At 43.8% G+C, this 19,540-nt stretch overlaps 1 protein-coding gene across 3 annotated transcripts in view; it reads left to right on the top strand.

Annotated features, from left to right (window-relative positions):
• THUMPD3 (THUMP domain containing 3) overlaps positions 1–19,540 on the top strand; it is a 59,875-nt gene that overhangs the window by 14,036 nt on the left and 26,299 nt on the right. For all 3 annotated transcript variants that reach the window (XM_069206331.1, XM_069206332.1, XM_069206333.1), the window contains 2 exons: positions 2,869–3,345; positions 14,057–14,187. In XM_069206331.1, the coding sequence (XP_069062432.1) occupies positions 2,869–3,345; positions 14,057–14,187 (608 nt within the window). The remainder of the gene's footprint in view (positions 1–2,868; positions 3,346–14,056; positions 14,188–19,540) is intronic.

The raw sequence follows: 19,540 nt of genomic DNA, 5'->3' as shown, positions 1-19,540 counted from the left end.
CCCCGTCTACCTCCCTCCAATCTATCCCACTCCCATGCCATTTACCCTACTCTAATCTACCCCACTCCACTCTTCCCAATGTCTCTCCCTCCACTCCAATTCCCCAATCTACCCCACTCTACTCAACCCCAATCTACTAGACTCAGTTCCACTCTACCCAGTCTACCCCAATTTACACTCCATTCCACTCTAGCTCACTCCACTTCACTCTATTCTACCACGTCACCTAAATCTACCCCCCTCCAATCCAGTTTCACCCAATCCATCCCACTCCAATCTACGCTACTCCACCCCAAACTACCTAACTCTAATCTACCCCATCCAATCCAGTATACCCCAATTTACTCCACTCCAATATTCCCCACTCGTATCTCACTCTAATCTAAACCACTACACTCCAATCTACCCAACTCCACTGTTTCCCAACATAATCCACCCAATCTTCCACACTCCACTATAGCCCACTTCATCCTAATCTAACCCATCACCCAAATCTACCCTCCTTCACGCCCAATCTACCCTCCTTCACTCTAATATACCCAATTATGCTCCAGTCTACCACAGTCCACTTCAATCTATCCAATCCACAGTACTCCACTTTTCCCCAATCTACCACACTCCGTTCTTTTTAACACCAATATATCTCACTCCACTCTTCCCCTGTCTACTGCACTCCATTCCAGTCGAACATCAATACATCTCACTCCACTCTACCCCGATCTACCCCCACTCCAAGCTACCCCACTCTACCCTAATCTACCCCACTCCAGTGTACCTTACCCCACTCTAACCCATTCCATCCCACCCTACCTCACTCCAATTTACCCCACCCAATCCCGATATATCCCATACCACTCCAATTTACCCCACTTCCCCAATCTATCCCACTCCCACAATCTATCCCACTCCACTGCAATGTACCACACTCCTCTCAGATCTAACCCAATCTTCCAATCTATCTCACTCCGCTCCAATATCTTCAAATCCATTCCACCTTACCCCACTCCACCCCAAACTAACCTACTCCAATCTACCCCTACCAACCTGCCCGTTCTAATCTACCCCAATCTACTCTTGAAGCTCACTCTCAAGATATTCCACCACATCATCTACTACACTGCCAAATGACACTACTGAAACCTCAGAGGGAAATCATCTAGTCATACCTAGGGTATTCCAAGACCCCTTCCTCTACTTAACTTCACTCCACTCCACTCCAATCTACCCAACCCCACACTACTCTATCCAGCTGAACTCCAACCTACACCACTCAAGTCCAGCCTATTCCACTCCCATCTACTGCAATCTATCTCACTCCTATCTATCTCACTCCAACCTACCCCATTTCACCCCACTCTGTCCACTTCAGTCTACCCCACTCCAATCTACCCCAATACACTGTGCTCCAGTCTTCCCTAGTCTACTCCACTCCAGTCTACCTCAATATACTCCACTTCAATCTACCTAACGCTAATCTACCCTAATCTATTCCATTCCACCCAAATCTACCCCAGTCTACCCTGACTCCACTCCAATCTACCCAGTCCACTCTACCCCAGTCTGTCCTATCCCACTCCACTATCCTTTAGCCATGCCAAATAGCAGTCACACAAGTGTACAACATGGCTAAAATGCAATTGCATAGGCAAGACCTGTTGACTTTGCCAATGCTTGCTTACAAAGGTGGATGGTTGTTGCGGGCTAGTGAAGAAATGCTGTTTACCCTGGAGTAACAGTTGCAGTCTGGCGGGATATGACATGGCGTAATCAATTCTTCTTTTTGAATAAATAGAAAAAGTAGGAGGGTGCCCTATAGTTTCTTTTTGAGCAGTAGATATTCATGTTTTGTTTCCTAGACCGCTGGAATGAAGTCAGGAAAGAACTGATGCGAGGAACCTATATAATTCAGATCTTTTTCTCTCTTACCAACTAGAGTACAGTGTCCCTGTCTCTAAAATTAGATGGAGGTTTCGACGCGAAATAGCTGTGCACACAAATGGGAGAAGTTGTCAGCTTAACACAAGACAGTCAAAAGGTTCTCCACAAAGTTCTCGAGTCTGCCAGTATTAGTGGACTGATTCACACCAAGAATGTGAAGGTGATTGCGTCGGGGCCTGGCGTTCAAATCTAACTTTGCTTTTTTTCTGAAGATGAAATCCGAATTGCAAACTCATTGCTCTCTTCTCTGTCTGTTTCAAAAAGCAATTGTCCATGTGAAATAAGTCTTTCCTGTAACCATGGTAATCCTCTGTGTAATTTCAGGTTCAGACTAATACAGTAGATACACGTAACCCTCCACATAGGGACTGATGTGGTAGAAACATATTTTGCATTCTCTAGCACGATTTCATATACACCCATTTTTGTGACTGCTAAACGTTGCAAGCAGAAACTGCAATCTGATTGCAGCAGTTCGACCTACCTTGCATATAGAAGACATTTTAAAGAGGCCGGTCACACTTCAAAGAGGTTTCATTCAGTTACCTCTAAAGTTTAGCCTGTGAGAACATGGTTTCTTATGTTTCTAAACAAGGTATCTAGAGGATGTGTTTTCGGTAAAACTTTGAAGTTCAGCGTGTTTTGGCAAGCAAGATTTTATTGTGCTTTTGTTGCCAGAGCTTGTACCTGCAAAGGGGGTTATGGTTTTGAACTGCTAGTGCAATTTCATCATACTTGAATGTTTGTGAAGGGTGAAAACTGTGGACCGTGGGATATTACGTGTACCTTATTTTTGAGCAGTTTTGATTACAATAACATTTTAAAAGCACCTTGTTGGTCTTCAATGTGTTCTGATAATAACCTTTTTAACTTTTTGAATTCAAATACACCCCCATAGTGATATGCCCTGCTTTTGTGTTCTGTTGGCAGGATGATGCATTAGAGGATCTCCAACAGTTGGCCAGCAAACTTCCTTGGGAGAGAGCTTTGGAAGTCTGGAGGCTCAACAACAGTGTAAAGAAAAAGAAAACCAGGCGTAAAAAGCCCAACCGAGCTAACGACTGTACCAAGGGCAAGCAGGAAAATGGGAAAGACGAAGCATCAGATGTGAATACTGCTGAAAAAGGTGACGCTGAATGTAATGTACCTGTTGATGTGGGTGTTGGAAGCAAGCAGCAAGAAGAGACATTGCAGTTGAATGAACGGCCAGAGGTTCAAGGTGAAGAAGAGGAAACTAAAGAGAACGAAGAAGGTGACACCAATACCGAAGTGATCAAATTTCGTGTCACTTGTAACCGAGTAGGGGAGAAACACAGCTTCTCGTCCAATGAAGCAGCCCGGGACTTTGGTGGGGCAGTACAAGAACACTTTCAGTGGAAGGCAGACATGACAAAGTTTGATGTGGAGGTAAGAAACTTTACTGTGATGTGTACTTCATTATTGGGCATCTGTATTGCTAACAAGCACCTGATGTTTGGAGGTGGTTTGTCCAAATGTTTTCATTATGCTTGCTGTGTAACTACATTGGTCTCTTGGAGCGGGGGACTATCCTCGATAGTGTCAGGGTACCATGGGTGAGCCTCTCCATGTTGCTTCACAGCATTCTCTATTGTAACACTGCTGCAAACTGTACAGACGGCATCAAGGACCCAGACAAGGAGCCGTACTAAAATGGTTTATTCAACAAACCATGCACAATACAGAGAATTCCTCATCAAATATAGGAGCCAACTCCTAACTTGCACTACAGATTAAATGCATATATTCCACATTCATATTCTATGCTCCCCTAGAATTACTGACTTCACGCATCCAGGCCATCCGCCTTCCATCCACACCGAGCCTGAAGGTACCTATCACATATTCGTCATTCACTATCTTTTATAACTAGAGGCAGTCCGGAACTGCAGAACACTTGTGATAAACCTCAAATACTTCTAACTTTTCTGTGGGGAAACATTGCAAAGTCTGTTGGAAGAATCTGAAAACAATGGTGAAAATGTACATTAAACTGGACATGCTGTACTTATTTCATTTCATCGCAAGATCTTCAGATGGATCCCCACCGAAACCAGAAGGACGGTCACCCACGCCCTCGTCAGCAGCAGACTGGATTACGGCAACACGCTCTACACGGGAACCACGGCCAAGCTCCAGAAGAAACTACAACATATACAGAACACCTCAGCACGCCTCCTCCTCAACATCCTACGCCGCGACCACATCTCAGCGCACCTCAGAGACCTACACTGGCTTCCTGTCAACAAGAGGATCTCCTTCAAACTCCTCATCCATGCCAACAAAGCTCTCCACGACGCGGGCCCTGCCTGCCTCAACAAGCGCCTCACCTTCCACACTCCCATCCGCCAACTCTGCTCCGCCAACCTCGCCACCGTCCCTTGCATCAATCAAACTACAGCTGGCGGCAGATTCTTTTCCCACCTCGCCACCAAGACCTGGAACACCCTCCCCGTCCACCTACGACAGACCCAAGACCTCCTGACCTTCAGGAAACGCCTCAAGACCTGGTTATTCGAGCAGTAGCAATCTTTCCCCCCCGCACTCTACATCAGCGCCTTGAGACTCTAGCGGGTGAGTAGCGCGCTTTACAAATGAGTGATTGATTGAAACTGGACATGCTGTACTTATTTTATTTTCATAATTCCGGATTACTTTAGAAACACATTTATTTCTGAACATATACTGTGATCTCTTTCGTATCTTTTCTATTCCCTCTTCAGGTGTGCTTAGGTCAGCATCTCCTTTCATTCACATCTCTTCTGAGCTACATAGGCCCCGATTACGAGTGGGTTGTTTTTTCTGACCCCAGGATGTACTCCTGTTTGTACAGGGGTCAGAATTACTCATTTGGTGTATTCGTTAGTGGCTGGATGGGTTCAATACCTCATCTTTAGTTAAAGTTAGGCAGTTAAAAACTTTAACAGAGGAAAAGTGTACAGTATTTCACTTTACCATGTGATTTATGGTGCATTCCGCATCAAACTCTGCATGTTATTCCCCAGAAACTCGAAATATATGCTATTTATTGCACCTGATAAATTATGTACTCCAGGGTATCATTATTTATCTGCTGCGATAAAAAGCACCTGGATTCCAACAAACTGAATCAGGGCCTATGTATTGTAATCCAAGGATCTCTGCCACCTTAAATATCCAAAATCCGCTTCCATTTGTTTTTGTCAACCTCCTCGTCATATGTCTACAGCATTCTCAAATTTATGTCAGGCAACAACATGTGATTGGGGAAAAGCTATACCTGAGTGCCTCATGCCAGCTGTGACACGTGGCTCAGCTGAGGTGCTGTTATGTTGCCAACAGATGCACTGGACTGCATTGATTTCTGCCAGTTTTTCTCAGTATTCTTGGCTATAACTATTCATCCGTTTTTGCAAGTAGAAAGACCAGTTTCACAGAGAAAAATAGGCAATTATGATTTTTTTCAAAACCTGCCTTTATCAGAAATGTGTGTGTTCTGTAGAAATAAGTATGCTGCAATTTAAATTGTCACTAATTATGACCAGTCTCTCCGTTCTAACTTTCAAAGGTGTTGGTGCCCTGCCTGCCATTCCTCGTTTAGGATTTCTTGTCGTACAGGGTTTCCTTTATCTCCATACAGAACGTGGTCCCATTTAGAATATTCCACTGTCGCACCACTTAATAAGACTTGTGGATCTTTTGGAGCAACATTGACTGAACGTGACTGTCAGTACTCTGGCCGTAACATTCATGCAAAGCCTGTAAATAATTCAATTGCATGAAAGCTTCTTAACATTTGTAATTAGTGGTGGTGCATTATTCCAAAGCGTATTTTTTGCACGTATCCATATCATCCCAGAATTTGAAGAAAACCCATGCAGAGTAACTTAGATGATGTATTATGTAATTGTTTTTAAAAAATACTTTTAGCTATGAACCTAAGAACAGCCAAGTTTTGAGGTGTCTCCTGGAGGTAATTAGGTCCTGTGTGTCGCAGGTGGGTGGGAAGAGTGTTCCACGTCTTGGCAGCGAGGTGGAAGAATGATCTGCCACCGGCAGTCATTCTGTCGATGCGTGGGACAGTAGCGAGTGCAAGGTCAGTGGAGCGAAGCTGTTGGGTCGGGGTATAGAAGGAGAGCCGTCTGTTGAGGTATTCTGGTCCGGTGTTGTTTAGTGCCTTGTGAGCGTGGGTTAGGAGTTTGAACGTGATCTATCCAGGAAGCCTCGTAGCGCAAACACCAAGCACAGGGGGGCATGTGCCATCCAAGTCCAGGCTGAATGGCAGGAGCAAGACAAACAGCTGCCGAAAGTTGGTTTGGAAGATTACAAATGAATAGGCCAAGGTGAAAGCCCCCAGGAGTTGGGTTCTCTGCAGCTGCATGGTAGTGCTTCAGGGAGGAAGGGAAGATTCCTACTGCAAAGAAGAGTAAAACCGTATCCAGGCCGATCTGCCGATGGGCTTGGGGCTCCCTGTCAGAGACTAAGGGAGGGGAATTAAATGAGTCAGGGCTGAGAACCTAGTCTGTCCCGGGCTCATATGCAGACCAGCAGCTCCCAGGCCAGATCTACAGTGACAGGATATGGAATCATATCTAAGCTCTGGAATGGCCAGCTGGGGCTAGTGCATTTAGCCCAGGTTTATGTAACTAAGAAGGACTAATCTCATTATTTAAGTGCTCCATGCCTCCATCGTGGCAAGAGATTATTATTATTGTAGTAGCACAGTGAGCACAAAAAACGACTGGAATGCAGCCACAGTAATAACCAGGGGCTGGGATCATTTCTAGTTTTCTTAGTGCAAATATGCCCGGCACCAGTGAAATGAAATCTGCAAATGCGTATAATTTCACTAGGCCTGGGGCAAAAACCGTAATCCATCCATAAATGGCAAATAATAGATTGTATGTTCAATAATCAATTTAAAAAGCAACCAAGGGATTTTACTCTCAAAGTATCAAACAGATGCAAACAAAGAGGTAATAGCTTCTAATTTACCATGCTTATATTATATTATTTATTGCTGAAGCATTCCCTTTTAATGCAATCAAAACCACTCTAGCATTAATACTGTTTGATACATCAGACCACTTTATATGACTAGTGACATGATGCTGCCTGCCAGCATCTGTTCCTTCCTGAAGTGGAGGGAAGGAGGCTGTATCCTTTGCACAGGCTTTGACGGGGTTTGGTGCGAGTACAGGTGTGCATCCGAAGATCTCAGACAGGCCATAGTTATTGTCCAGGCCTACCCAACGCTGATGAGCACTGAAATCTGCCGGCAGGTCAGATGCACCCCTGAAAATCCTAGACAATGTTACTGTACTGTGAGAACACATTTTTTAAATGCTTTCGCCTTATAACATTCAGAGTCATTCCATTGTTCAAATGGCTCTATGGGCTAGCTTAGAAAAATCTAAATGCGTCCATTATATTCTCAAGAACATATTTAGTTTAAGATCTAACTTCATGGAGCACTGGAGCTTTAATGACCGTTACATAGCAAGAATGGCCCAGAAATCATACCCGCTGGAGCACTTGTGACAAAATGTGATTGCCCAGCATGCATAATGCCGTCATTTGCACTGTGCATGAGGGGAAAACATTGTTTCACCCTTTGAAAAAACATAGCCAATCACTGTGTGGCTTGATAATAAAGCTACACTATGATTAGTTTTGTTCTTGAATCAGCCAGCCCCCACACGGCCTCCAAGTGCGGACTGCAGGGACAGGCTAACCTCACCACAACCAATCGAGAGTTTGCTCTCATGCAGCTTCAAGTAAAAAAAGCATGAGAGCAATGTCAGGATTGGTGCGAGCAGGTGAGCCCAGCACTCCTACGGAGACTAGGGGCCTGTGCTATGTTTCCCAGAATGTCTAAAAGAGAATGGGTTTGAGAGGTTCAAGGTGTGCATGTCAGGTTGGATACAGTCAGAATCCTGTCCAGCCGCACACACACACTGGACCTCGGCTAGATACTATTGCCAGTCATCAGGATGGCCCTGCCCTGGCTTCACCCCTGACGAACAAACACATCAGCCAGGCCGAGCCAGTCCTTTAAAGAGTTCGGACTTGGGTAATTTTAAAATTATATACTCGTGGCTGCTCACAGTAGGGGGAGATGATATGTATTTGGGGTTTGAGTATTTTGTGATTGAAGAATAATTATTTTTATAGATTGCCTAGTTTCTACTTCTGAACTATACACTTGTTTTCACAAAACACTGAATCTTCCTTCATTTCAAAGGTATCTAATATTTCCTGATCATTCAGAACATTACTTCTGTCTCTTCTCCATAAGTGTCACTAAATCCATGAGGATTTCTTATTTTAAGAGCTCTGTTTCTGTGTTGCCCAAACCCCTTTACGTGCTAAATGTCTCAGGGTTCTCACTGCTTTTAAAGAAAATACTCAATATGGGGATGTTTCTCAAGCTTCCATTGCTCACTTATCCTATCTGCTTTTTTCGCTGTCATAGCACCTAAAATGGTGCTGTACTCCTTCCACTATAACTAAAGCAGGGTTAGTATTTTGAAAGATAGGTTGGAGTTTTGTTTGCATTGGGACAGACTGGCACATGCTTACACTGGCATAAAAGAACAACTGGAATATAAACAAGCTGGATTTTTTGGAACATAGAAGAAAAGGGTCGAAATATGTGAAGAAATCTGTAGGAACATTATGGAAATCAAAAAGTGCCACCTTCCATTGTTCCTTCATAGGTGGGTGCTGGCAAGCCAACTGTTAGGAAGTCCACAGTGAGAAAGGCAGAGCAACCCTATTCAAAATGTGGGGACCTGAAATGTTTGGTATTGCAAATTTGAGATTTAACTTTTGTGTTTCTTGTATGTTTCTATTGTAAGTGGAGCCTTGGATCAAAACGATGGAAGCCCAGTACAGCCAATGTACTCAACATATTATCTTGAGGAATGGTCTTTTTTCAATCAACTTCTTACTGAGGCACAATAATCATCTAGGTTACCTTTCTCCCCAACAGTTTACAATTTGTTGTTTTGTAGTCCCATTTCACTTTGAACTTTCCTTTGCAATCTTTGAGTTCGTCGTCAGATTATGGTTTGTGTGGAGTGGAGGGAGGATTTTTTTGATGGAGACATAGCTATTTGTGTACGCCTTTTGCCTCAGTGTTGATTTTGAGAACAAATAGAGGTCAGCAGCTATAACAGTCCCCACGTTCTTTACTTTTAGTGATGTGAAAAGGTTTGTGAGGCTTGATGGGAAGTCGAGTGGTAGTGAGACTGACTTGTGGGGGCTCATGTTTCTGGTAATTAGTCTTGTCGTCATCCACTGCACGTGAATCTCTCCTACTTCCAGTGAGAAATATGGTCCAGTAAGGAGTTGTCTGGTCCGTTTTCTAGGCAGATTTAGGTTTGTGCATCACCAGATTAAATTTGGTGGTTTCCCTCTTACTGCTTTGGGAGCTAAGTCACGGAGCATACAGAGTAAATACAAAAGGGATGATTCCTAATGAAAACCAAGACGTTGATGTGTCAATAAATCAAATGACTTGATGTTTACTGTTTGGCTCTGATTGTTTAGAAAGAATAGACTTATTGAGGTGGTGGATAACATATGCCTGCCCAGTGTCCAAGTCTTGCAAGCAGGATTGTGTGGTCTTTAGTACCATAAGCGGTTGACAGGACAAGGAGTATGCACATGTGTTCACTTGTTTATACTGGATCCACTGTCACCTTTTCCTTAGAACACTTTCCCTAATAGTAAAGATTGCCCATTACTGAATTATGCACAACTTTAAACAGTTTATAAATATAGATGCAATCCTTGGCTAAGCGTCAGACAGACCTCTCACAGCCCATACTATGGTACTGTAAACTGGTTGCCAAAGTGTTTGTGCTGCTGGAGGTTGGGCGTACTTGCCCATTGGACCAAATAACCTTCACAGCTTGTTGTTCTTGACCCCAAACAAAATATCCTATACGTCGGGCAAATACACTTTCACACATTTAAGTCCTGAATATGTCTTGTCACCTCACTTCCAATGATTTTATTGATAAATGAGAGACTTAAAAAAGATTAGTAGTGCGCTAGGATTTTTGGTGAGCATGTTTTTTTGTGGTGGGAGGGTAGAGTACCAGCAGGGTAGTTAAATGTCATGTTACAGAGGACCAGGCACTATTCCTGAGAGATTGGAGGCACTGATAGGGTTTGTTATGTCTTCTGCAAGTGGTTGAAAGAATTATAAGACATGGATCACTATGTGATTTAGATACTTTTGTTTTGATGGTCTAACTAAGAATCTCCGCAGTTTCTTACTCATTTGTAGTTAGTGAGGTGCAGTGGGGGCCATTCCGGGGAGTTTACAATGGACTTGTGGTCGTTGGAGAATAACTCTTGGAGGTCTTTGCAATGCTGTTTGGATGTTCAAGGGTCACTTTTATGGTGTTTGGATTGGAAAGTTCCAGGTAGGGGTTGAATATTTCCTTTACCTAATTCACTGCCTCCTGAATGTGTTGTGGAAAGCGCACCATTTATTCTCTATTTAAAGCTCTATAATGGTCTTTTCATGTTACATTTTGTCCTTTATCAGCCTGTGACTTCTTGTAACAGATTTTTGTCTTCATCCGACTGTGATGTATGTCATTGCTTCTCCTGTTTTAGGTTGATGAGCAGCAGTGAACCATTCTTAGTGGATGATGTCTATCTTGGATTTTCTGGGTTTGGCGGGAGCTAGGCTACCTAGATCAGAGACTGTGATGAGGTGGAGATTATTCAGTAGTGTTTCTAGGTCAGTTTGTGTGGAGTGGTTGTTTTTGGTGCCAATAAAAGTAGAGGTTTTTGAGTCAGCTCTAATATTTCTGATGTGTCTGGTTTAGGTAGGGAAAGAGTGACTATGTTAGTGGGTGGTATGTGTGTAAGATTGTAGAAATAAAGGAGTTATCCACCAGTACCTAGATTGGCACTCTTAGATCAGCATGTTTGCATACGAGTGCAAGGTCCAGTGTGTGCCCAGTTTTAGCTGTAGGACTGCGCATCCCTAGTTTGAAGCTATGGGCTTGCATGTTATTGAGGCAGTCAATAGCAGATTTGGGATCAAGTTTGTCAGCTCAGGGGATGAAATTGCCCATATTCTGAACTTAGGTGAAGAAGAGTGTAGTAAATTCATCTTAGAAGGAAGGGCTTTATCGTGGGCACAGTAGACCACTACTGCGAATAAGGAATTGTTGGGGTTAAAGGGGGTTAAACTGATAGCTATGCACTAAAAGGATAGGAACGTAATTTTGGGAATTGTTAAGCAAGTCATTTTGGTAGGTTAGGCTAGCAAAACCCCGCATCCCTCTTCCTTCTCTATACTTCAGAAAGATTTTGTAGTGGAGAAAGGATATCTATGAGGGAGGTGATAGTATTGTCTCCAAATAATATTGAGAAAAGCCAGCTCTTTGGTGATAAGATTCAGGTATGAGATTATGGATATCAGGGATGCCCCTCAGGACTGAATGTGTGTGCAAGTTAAAGTGCGGGGACTAGGGGGTAGGTCGAGCAGAGTTGCATTGTTCATACTGCAAAGCCTTGGCGTTGTGGGGATCTATGTCAGGTTGGGGCAGAGCAGTTGGAGAGGATTGGTGGGTGCGATCTGGCGTGATAGGGCATGGCATTGGAAAGCTGATTGGTGAATGTTTGGTGCATGTGTGTTAATGGGACAGGTGTTGTGCAGTAGTGCTAGACAGTGTAAAGTCCTGACAGTGGGGAGGTGTGGTGAGTAACTGATAAACTGTGTCATTGGGCCAGAAGGGTTGACCCAACAATGCAGTGTTCAACATTTTTGAAGCAGTAGAACATTACTTGGAAAAACAACAGGTTCTTGTTGTTGGCTTGTTTCATGATGGTGCTATTTAGTACATATTGACAGTGAGTTTCCAGGGGTCAGTTCAAAAGGTGGTGGTATCAAGCCCTTGGCGCCTTGATTTTCTGAGAGCTTTAGTATGCATTGTTTGGCTTGAAAGGTGTTTTGGCCTGGTTTCCGGATTAGTGGTGAAGAAGAGGAAGCTGACTTTGCTCCTTTTAGTCCTCTAGTTGTATGGACATCTGCACGGTTGATTTTTGTGTTAGATCTCAAGAAGTCATACTTTTTTATATTTTCTGGTTTGAGATTGTAGGGTACATGAAGGATAAACTCTCCTGACCTACACTTAGTAAATGGAGTCTGTTAGTTTCACTATCCCTCATTGCACTTTCTGTAATTGTGGGGAGTGAAGCTTTGCATCTTCCTGATCAGTGTATGGTGGGATTGTCAACTGCTTCTTGTGCAGAAGCCTTATTATTGTACCACAGAAAATGTATACAGGTAAAATGAGTTAATGAGGTAGGTGCGCTGCCCCAGTTTGGTCAATGATGTGCTGTGTAGGTAACAGACGTACATTGTGTGACTGAACTTCTAATATTCGATGTTGGCATGCACTGGTATTGGGCATTTTGCATAGCTCAGGTAGGAACCAATAAGGAATGATAGTGGCTTGTACACCTAATATGTAATACACAGAGCAGAAAATAACATCATTGGTTGTTGCAGAAAACAGCTTGGTGGCTTTAATCCGCAGTTTGTCAAGGAGCCTGGCATCTTTGAGGCCCTCCCCAAAGTTGGCTGCAGTTGATCACACAAGATTGTGAGTGATATCTTAATGCACTATATGCATTCTCTAGGAGTAGTCTAGTGTTTGGGAAGGTCTGCTAAGAAGATTGACTGTGTGGGGATTCGATTTAATATGAGTTCCATTGGGTGGGAGTCAGAGAATTCTTTGATATGGGCTCCCATTCTCAGCTCACTCGTGCACCAGCTCCATTCATATCCGCACCTTCCAGCCTGATCAGTACTTATCATCCTAGAAACTCATCGCTGTGGAATAGCATTCGTCCTGGCTTCCATTGACCCTCGGAAGGCTTTCCAAAGCTGGAACGTCTTCTATCGGGCCATGGCATTGGACAGGCAGGTTGCCAAAGGGGCGGCATGCCAAGAGTGTAGGCAATGACACTAAACTGCTGTCACATGGAAGGCGGGCTGCAGGGTTACTGGGATGGACACTTCCACCTACTCTGCACTAAGTTGGAATGACCATCTGGTAGGTGAGCTGAGAGCTCCAAGAATGTATCCTCACCCTGCCACTAGCATGAGGGTGTCTCCATTGCATGATTATGAGGGTGACGGTGTGGAAGATTATCATTAGGGGCTTCTTGGGCCAATACCACATGGTTTTTGCTCCTTTACTCCCCTGTATGATTCCACTGCATCACAACACTACTTATCTGTTTCTAAACTTTTGTACTCCCCCAGACCCTTGGCTTCCCACACATGCAAAAATTTTCACATGTCGGTAGCTTCCCGAGACCTCTGCTTAGGGCTTACAGGAGAGAATTGGAAAATCTGTGATCAGATTTATGGGTGCTAGTGGCAGGACTGTCCTCTTTTCCTGCGCCGAGTTTTGTTGGCCGAGACGCACCGGTGGCCACTGGTGGTGCTCAAACGCAGCTCTAAGACAAAGACCCTAGCGAGAGCAAAATAGCAATATCACTGTAAGCTCGCCCCCCACCCCTCTGCATTAATCGCAAGCTGCTGCCCCCACAAATGTTCAAAGATTTCTGCTTCAACTCTGGGCATGATGTAACTTTCCTACCATACTTGTAATGGGTGAGGTTGTTGGTGAAGGTTTGGTAGACCTGTGAAAATGTACATGTCCACTATCTTTAAGCAATTACATTAGTATGCATTGTTTATGGGGTCACAAAAGTTAATAACAGGCTCATTCTTTCGACTTACTTTACTAATGTGAACTCCTGCATTGCATTCCTTAGTAAATCTGTGGAGCAATGTATGGCATGGTAGTCAAATACTGTCTCTAGGCAGTCTGGCAGTCCGAATGCATGTCACATCAAGTGGAAAATCTTCTTCCAAACATTTACTGCTTATCTCACTATAAATGTAGCAGATGCATTATGGTTCTAGGCTAAAGAAACAGATTATTATACCTCTGATTCCACCCCTTGACGCTTTCTTTTTACCAAATGAAAATAAAATGCTCTGGAAATTCTCAGAATATAATCTGGCTGATGCTTGTGTATGTATTTATTATCGTTTTGCTCACTGTTTTATTAGGTTCTTTTAAATATTCACAATAATGAGGTGGTGGTGGGAATTGCACTGACAGAGGAAAGCCTACACAGAAGAAATATCACACATTTTGGGCCCACCACCCTCCGATCAACCCTGGCTTATGGGATGATCAGGTCAGTGAACTTATTTTTACAGTGTGCAGATGGATGCAGAAAATGTATAGCCTTATCTTTCTTGACATTTTTGGCAACTACATTCTTCAAGCTCCTGTGTTCAAGGTTGCTGACTTGGAAAGGATCCTGAGAAATAGCTCTGCTCTGCTATGTAAGTTCTATACTGGTGCAAAATTTGGACTTGAATATTAGATTACACTTTTCCTCTATGCTCCTGTCTTGGCTAGCCTCTAATTGAATGCCTCTTCGAACAGTACTTACCATTCCTATGATATGTCACATATGGCTCTCACTTACAGTATTCCTTCTAACCGTTTAACTCTGCAATTGTGCCAGGGCTCAGAGACAAGGGGGCATTGGTTAGTGTAAGTTTGCTCACAAAAAACAATATTTTATTGACTAATGTAATCGAGTTAGGAAAAACATCTGAGTTGTTTTTTTTTAAATAATCTTTCAGGTCCTGTTAAGTTTTGAATATGGGCAGACATTTATCAATGTTTCCTCTCCTAGTATTTTTATTCTTTCACGAGTCCACAGCATTTAGAAACATTTGAATTTTGTATAGTTTTTTTGAATTAACAATAATCTCAACCAGTCCCGGTAACCAGTGCACAAGTCGTAAAAAAATAAAAGTGGTGGGGTAACCAAGTTAGGCAGTATGCAAGTGACATGACGTGTGAGAAAACAGTGCTTGACATCGCAGCACATGGCCGCACATGACATCACAGGAAGTTGCATCACAGCCAATGCCTCACATGAAGCGACATCACAAGAAGTGACATCAGATCTTAAATCTCACACATTTGTTTTGCAGGTCTATCATGAGTACATTTAGGGAGCATTACAATATTTAACATATTAGATTTTGATTCGGGGATGTGCAAAAAACGTGATGCAACCCGACACAAAATCTGGGCCTCAACTTTTAAATTTTTTGTTTTTTGTTTTTAAACCCTGCCATAAAGAAATTCGCAACAAGGAGGCACATGGCAGTAAACCTGTTCTGCTTAATTGGTTGCTAAGTCTATATTTTATAATATCTTATGGGGATAAGACACCTGCTGCAGCGATCTTTGTGTGCCTTGTAAATCAGCTGTGATACCCTGCACCCTGCATTTGGATGAGTAACGCTATAGCGCTATAAAAGCAATAAAACAAAATAGTGGCATTTAAATTATTTGTGTAAATATTGGGACAGACCAACACATCTGAAATTCTTACAGTGCATGCATACGTCTTATATACAGAGACTGATCAAAGTGAAAAGCCTACTTCTCTTAACTACCAGTTAAGTGATAAGCTGTGTGCCTTTGTTTCCCCTCTATTGCGCTTAGGTGTGAGGTTCCCGATATCCCCCAGCCAGGATACACCTACAAACGTAGGCCTGATGGCCCCTTAACTTGGCCTTTGTTATGGGCCTCACTGTAATCTGAGAAGCCTCCACCCCACCTGAGCGCTGCTGCTCGTAAGGAAAGGAGACCACGTGCAGGCGGAGCTGGATGTTTCCTGGTGTCTAAAAATCACACCGGGACACCTTTAGCATATTTTTGTGAAGCCCAACCTTTTGCCAGGGTAGACGGCGTCCACCCTGTGAAAAAAGTCAGTAGACGCCGTCTACCATCAACTCGTGCCCTGCCAGTAACGCAATTGGATCTTCAGGTCCTTGCAGCTGAAACAGAGACAGACTGTCTCAAAGCACTTAGTGGCTTACATTTTGAATGCAACTCCGAAGGTCTAAAGAACTATAAGTAGAGTAGAATTTGATTAGCTTTTTGGAATCTTGATTTGTGCTTTTTTACCAAATGTTGTTCCTCTCAAGGCACAGTAACCTACTAGGACTATGAATGAATGCAAGACTGGTTAATGTAGGAGTCATCCTGCATCAGTGCCAAATACACTAACAGTAGCTTGTTTAAACATCACTCCAAATACATGTCAAAATTGTAGACGTGGAGAGAAGTATCTCCATGAGCAGTTCTTGAACGTCTTTCATAACGTTATCTCAGTTGTAGCAAAGACTAAGATTACTACTCTGAAGCGGGAGCACCAGAAAGGCACCAGTCCGCGCTAGTGGCGTGGGTACTTTTATTTATTTCCCTTTTATACACTGGGATCCGGAGCTTCTTTTATTTGCTAAGTGTGGGAAAAGCGATATAGAAGAACCTTTTGGATACTTCTGCATCAGATCCAGTCCCTATTTTGGAGCTTCCAATCCAGTTTATTCAGAATCAAATCTCGTCTTAGATGCCCTGACAGCCAATTTGAATGTGTACCAATTTTGCCTTTTAATAATGCTTTATTGGAGACCATTTATTCTGTAGCCAAGCCGCATTCTACTCAGGCATTTAGCAACCAGGAAGCTTAAGCTAGCACCATTAGATCACTCCTTTCCATCATCGAATCCCACATCTGACACTCTGGTTGATCAAGCCTCATCAGCCGAGCTAAAGCTCTGTACTTTTCTTCTGTCCCTCCAGATAGAGGGCGCAAGTACCCTGACACATCAGGCCATAAGGTATTTGCCTCAGGCAGCTTGTTCCATAACATGTGCACTTCTTCTTGTTTGATAGCACAAACTTTCTTGTATTGTGGACGATAGCAGAGAAGATGGCTACTCCATAATTGTCTGAAAACCTATGAGCCTTATTTTAAGCTCCTGATTGATGTAGAAGATCTAGCGAGACTAATTATGGATATTGACCTTGATAAAGTAAATGGTGAGATTTAGTGTTCTATGGCACCGTGCCTGGTTGGTATCCAGTGGGGTTCCCCAGAGTAGACATATTCACATACCCTTTGATGGCCAGCTCCTTTTTCGGTAAAAAAACAATAGCTGTTGGGGCATTCCCATGAATGCTGGGCCACAGCTCAAGTTCTTGATTGACATCTCCGGCACACACTTTCTGTTGTGAAGACAGGAAGTCTAGGAACTGTAATCAACAAAACCGTCACCTATGACTACCTCTTTAAACCTTGCAATATATCTTTTCAGTCTGTAGAATGTGATGATCAGGATGTGGCGGTCAGCTTCACCTAGCACACTTTTCATCCTCTTCCGATCTGGCTACCACCAACCACTCAGAGTGCTTGATTATGAAGTGCAACAACATCCTGGTTGAGGGATTACTAGCACAAGTAGATAGAAATTGTCTCGGACCAGTAGGTTCTCCAGAAATGTTGTTTGGGTCAGACACTGCCATGTGCCGGAAAGACCCAACCATTCCATAAAGCTCTCCCCAAACATCTTTATGGCAAGTGTTTAAGACACTGCTCTTCCCTTTTGAGGACAAAAACATGCACTTCCATAGCACCGGCTTTAGCATTTTCATCTTCACTCTGGTCCTCACAGCATCAATTGAAACCAAGTTACAATGCCAGATAAGTTAATTAAATTGTGTCCTTTTAGGATACCCCTAGCATGCCTTACTATCCAAACTTCCAGAAAGAGGATAGTAAATTATTTCAGTTAGAAGATTTCACTCATTAAGAAAATCACTAGAACCAGGCTTTTTGCCAGATTTTCATTTGTCTTTGGAACAGATGCTGTACATTTTCCAGAAGGAGTGTGGCAGTGATGTGGATAACCGCCTTACTACAGAACAGCCTTAAAATGAGATTGCTCTTGGGTTTGCAGACCATAGGTGGCCTAGATGATTTCCCTGAAGGGGGTTTCTTGGTCCCCTCAAGGTCCCTTGCCATCTGAATTGTCCTCGTGTGCTACTGTCATCCATAAAGCTTAGCCATGGTTTGTTTCATTAGGCTCTGTTACCAGGGTGATAGTGTCAGGAACATTTCAATATTGCAGCTTACTATGTATGATGGTTGCTCATAGATCAGTCAGAATTTCTCAAGGATATATTAGTCTCTTAAAGTAAAGGTCTGGAAAGGTGATGAAAGCTCCAAGGATGACTTAATGTGGATACATAGCAACATGGAGATAAACACCCCAAGTAAAAGGTCCATTGCTGTCAGCAAGGCCCGTCTTGAGCAGCATCGATGGTTAACAGCTGTTCCCTGAAAAGATAAAGGAGCTTATCATGTACAGTCACAGCTCATTTATTTGGAACCACAGCAGCAGAGGCAGCTCTCCCCTTAAAAAGCTGTGACCTGCAGAACGCGGAATGTGATAAAAATGACACTGATGCCAACCCAGTGACTCCAGTGGGCAGGACTTAATGAGCAGTGTTTCATTGGTTGATTTTCATCCGACCTTCCTATATAATCACAGCTTTTTCTTCTACATAAAGTGGGGGTAAACTATTAAAGATCCTTTGCTGGAGAAAAATAAGCTAACTTGCATGTAATTGAAGGCTTGTTACCACTGCTAGCAAATTTGAGCTCATCACTGCATACTGTGGTCCCTCCACTGGTTTCCCATCAAGGAGATCTTCCAGACTTTGGTTCCTTGCTTGTTAAGGGTAAACACAACACCCACCACCCAGATCAGCTGCATTTTCTGCCCATGTCTGGCTCGAGAGACTTCCAAAGCTGGGACCCTGTCACTCAGAGGTCCTAGAATTCAGAGCCTCTTTTGCAACCTCACTGACCTGGCCAGTGAACTGCTCTGCCTCCGCATAGCTCCACCAGTAAGTAGAAGCCCGTCCTGACTTGAACTCTGACCTCAGTCAGAAGTTCGAGGCCCTCGTCCACCTGCGGGCTTCTGCCTGCTCTTCATCCCTGTTGCCTAGTGGGAGAGCTCTGCTCTTCTGCTGGGCTGCCCTCTGCCTCTTTTCTCTTTTCTCCTCCTTTTTCTTTAGTGTGCTGTTTTTGTGCCTTTCACTTTGGTGCTTCCCTCTTCTTTTCCTTGTTTTTCTCCTCACTCCTCTCATTCTTTCTCTCTCTCTCCTCTCTCTCACTCTCCCCGCCGCTGCTGCCCCTGCGGCCCCGCCCCCCCATCTCTTGCATTCTCCCTGCCGCTGCTGCCCCTGCGTCCCGCCCCCTTTTTTCGTGCCGGTCCCGCCTCCCAGCTGTCCTCTTCTCCCGCCCCTCCCTACTTAATGGCGGATGCGCAGCAGACGTGCGCTGCTGGCGTGCCGAAGGCGCGCCTAAGGCAAGCCCAACCGCGATCAGCGCCACCCATGACCGCTCCACGCTAGCAGCACTCATCGCACTCAACCCAGGACACGACAACAACTGTAAGCAAGCATCTCCAAGTAACACCAAAGGACCCTACACCTGTCTCCACTGCAAATTCACCAGCCTCTGTCACTCAAGCCCACCCCCGAGGACCCACAAAGCAGAACACAGCCTCAGATGTATCCTGATCAACACTCGCTCCATCCACAGGCATGCCATCGAACTCTGGAACTTCATTGACACCACATTACCGGACATCGCATTCCTCACAGAAACA

Source organism: Pleurodeles waltl, chromosome 9 (assembly GCF_031143425.1).
Source record: "Pleurodeles waltl isolate 20211129_DDA chromosome 9, aPleWal1.hap1.20221129, whole genome shotgun sequence".
Taxonomy (NCBI): Eukaryota; Metazoa; Chordata; class Amphibia; order Caudata; family Salamandridae; genus Pleurodeles; species Pleurodeles waltl.
The sequence above is the reverse complement of the archived record's forward strand: the minus strand, read 5'-3'. Positions and strand labels throughout refer to the sequence as shown.